This window comes from Stegastes partitus, unplaced genomic scaffold, assembly GCF_000690725.1.
Source record: "Stegastes partitus isolate 25-593 unplaced genomic scaffold, Stegastes_partitus-1.0.2 Scaffold274, whole genome shotgun sequence".
Classification (NCBI taxonomy): Eukaryota; Metazoa; Chordata; class Actinopteri; family Pomacentridae; genus Stegastes; species Stegastes partitus.
The window spans coordinates 109,176-110,295 of record NW_007578005.1 but is presented as its reverse complement, the minus strand read 5'-3'; the positions used below and the strand labels follow the sequence as shown (position 1 = coordinate 110,295).

Genomic DNA, 1,120 nt, shown 5'->3' with positions numbered 1-1,120 from the left:
GATGTCGGTAGGTGTAATATTGACTGACATTGGAGTTTACAGCAGCTGTTCTGTCGGTGTTTCCTCCTCTGAGTGTTTATCGATATCCCTGTGTGCCACACAGCCTGCGGAGAGAAAGTCCTCGGCTCGCTCGGACTGTCGGGGGGCCATGGAACCTCTGCGGAAGGAGGCAAAGGATAATCCGTCGGCTTCAGCTAATCTTCTCTCCAAGATTTTCTTCTGGTAAGAAAAAACCGGCCTCACACCGACAGCTTTGTGTGACATTAATTGAATGGAGAGGCTCTCCCGTGTGACAGTTTTGCGGCCACTCGAGAAAGCCTCGTCCCTGGATGTGATAGCAGGTAGCAGCCGAGCATCAGTCCGTGCACAGAGCACACTTCTGCTGCCTGCAGGAGAGAGACACAGAGTTAGGCTGTGTGGAATAAGTTTATTACAGGAAATAGAAAAGTGAGAGTGCAGAAAAGTGAAAGTAGCTGTGCTCCAGAAGTCCTTTCTTAAAATGTCAGAAAGACACAAATTGTATTGACTCAGTTAAAGTGAATCATTCTTTGTTAAATGGTGTTTTTAACTTTAATTTAATTTAATATGTCCCCTTTATGTGTAAACTTTTACAATGTCTTGTTATCCTGTTATCTTTATTAGGGATTTTAAAGCTTTCAGATAATCAGGTCAAGACTGATTTTATAGCTTATGAGAGGATGATTTTTAGACAGTAATGTTTGATATATAACTATATTCTACTGTTTTATCTCATGAGGAACATTCATTGACAACTGATAAATGTAAATAATAATAATGCTGAATGTACCTTCCAACATCTTGCTCGTCTATTCACTGTTTCAGAGCCATGCTGCATTTATTTTATTGATCCAGTATTTTTTATTTTCCTCTGCTCTGTGGAAACGCTGCCTGCAGTTCACTTGAAATCTCAGATTTTTTTTGTGTTGCTTACAGTTGTGTCAGTCATGGCTTCTTAATTGAACTAAGGGATATAGTGGTATTTTTTTTTTTTGCCAAACACACAACTGCACATTGTGTAACTTTAAAATTTTTAATAATAATAAAAGTTTAACGTTTACCTCTGACTTGTTATGGAGTGAAAGAATGACTACTCTATCCA

At 39.1% G+C, this 1,120-nt stretch overlaps 1 protein-coding gene across 1 annotated transcript in view; it reads left to right on the top strand.

The window, feature by feature from the left end:
• Positions 1 to 1,120, top strand: part of LOC103357783 (multidrug resistance-associated protein 4-like) — a 44,143-nt gene continuing 43,023 nt past the window's right edge. Inside the window, exons 1-2 of the mRNA XM_008282483.1 lie at positions 1 to 7; positions 104 to 222. Of these exons, the coding sequence (XP_008280705.1) occupies positions 2 to 7; positions 104 to 222 (125 nt within the window). The 5' untranslated portion in view covers position 1. The remainder of the gene's footprint in view (positions 8 to 103; positions 223 to 1,120) is intronic.